Source organism: Trachymyrmex septentrionalis, unplaced genomic scaffold, assembly GCF_001594115.1.
Source record: "Trachymyrmex septentrionalis isolate Tsep2-gDNA-1 unplaced genomic scaffold, Tsep1.0 scaffold6, whole genome shotgun sequence".
NCBI classification, from domain to species: domain Eukaryota; kingdom Metazoa; phylum Arthropoda; class Insecta; order Hymenoptera; family Formicidae; genus Trachymyrmex; species Trachymyrmex septentrionalis.
Genome location: NW_017305778.1, coordinates 110,679 through 111,975, shown reverse-complemented (window position 1 = coordinate 111,975; position 1,297 = coordinate 110,679). Strand labels below are relative to the sequence as shown.

Below are 1,297 nucleotides of genomic sequence, written 5' to 3'. Positions count from 1 at the left end.
ATAATTCTTATATGTGATAATTTTTTATTTTTGTAGGTCCTTTGGTAACCATGATGGGAAAAATGGTTAAGAATATGATATATTTTGTGGTGCTTTTATTAGTTGTACTTATGAGTTTTGGTGTAGCTAGGCAAGCTATATTGCATCCTAATCTTGCACCAGAGTTGCGTATAATACGAGATGTACGTATACATTTTTTACTTCATACATTTTTATACTATATATAAAAAAATTACATCTAAAAAAATTTGTACATATCTTTTTTTTAATTGAAAAAGTTTATACACATATAATTATACTTTTTTGACAGATATTTATGCAGCCATACTTTATGCTGTATGGAGAAGTGTACGCGAGTGAGATAGATCCTGATTGCGGGGATGAGCCAGGAATGGATTCGTGTCTTCCAGGTCGTTGGATCGCGCCTTTTGCAATGGCCGTGTACCTTTTAGTTGCCAATATTTTGCTGATAAACCTGTTAATTGCGGTGTTTAACAATATTTTCATTGAGGTAAATGCTATAGCTCATCAAGTCTGGATGTTTCAACGGTTTACCGTCGTTATGGAATATGAACAAAAACCGGTGTTGCCGCCACCGCTTATAACGATTTGCCACATATATTTACTGCTGAGATATTTTCTGAAACATATTACACAAGGTAAAAGTGGCACTGGCGAGACCTCTGACAATGGACTGAAATTGTTTCTGGAGGCTGATGACATGGAACGACTGTACGACTTTGAGGAAGATTGCGTCGAGGGCTATTTCCGTGAGCAAGAACTGAAGTTGCAAATGTCAACAGAGGAGCGTGTGAAAATTACAACAGATCGAGTAGAGAACATGCATCAAAAAATTGAGGACATCAATAAAAAAGAAAGCAATCAGAACGTGTCTCTTCAGGTATATATAATTTATATCCTAGAATGTTTATAACCTAGAAAAACTTAGTAAACCTAAAATTTTCAGACGATTTTTTTATCCTAGAAAAGGATGAAAAAATCAGGGATTTTCATGAAATTCTATTTTCATGAGATTTAGGAAAATTTTTTAAATTTTATTTTTTAATAATCGAAGCATAGTGTGCTTGAATTGGAAATTGTATAAATTTATAAGAAATGTTTAGGCACGAAAAACTACTTTGATTATACTATTTTTCACTTATGTGTTTACTTTTAAAATTCTGACTGTTTCTGAAAACGTTATTTCTTTGATCATTCTTTTTTAATACAAAATGTTGACAATCAGTTAGCAATAATTAGCATATATAGTACATCTGTGTATAATATTTATATGTAA

At 32.0% G+C, this 1,297-nt stretch overlaps 1 protein-coding gene across 4 annotated transcripts in view; it reads left to right on the top strand.

The window, feature by feature from the left end:
* The window catches only part of LOC108752318 (transient receptor potential cation channel trpm), a 24,477-nt gene that overhangs the window by 13,998 nt on the left and 9,182 nt on the right, over positions 1–1,297 (top strand). For all 4 annotated transcript variants that reach the window (XR_001939554.1, XM_018493078.1, XM_018493079.1 and 1 more), the window contains 2 exons: positions 37–182; positions 311–901. Coding sequence is in view for 3 of the 4 variants with exons in the window: in XM_018493078.1 (XP_018348580.1) it covers positions 37–182; positions 311–901 (737 nt within the window). In the remaining variant the exon portion in view is untranslated. The remainder of the gene's footprint in view (positions 1–36; positions 183–310; positions 902–1,297) is intronic.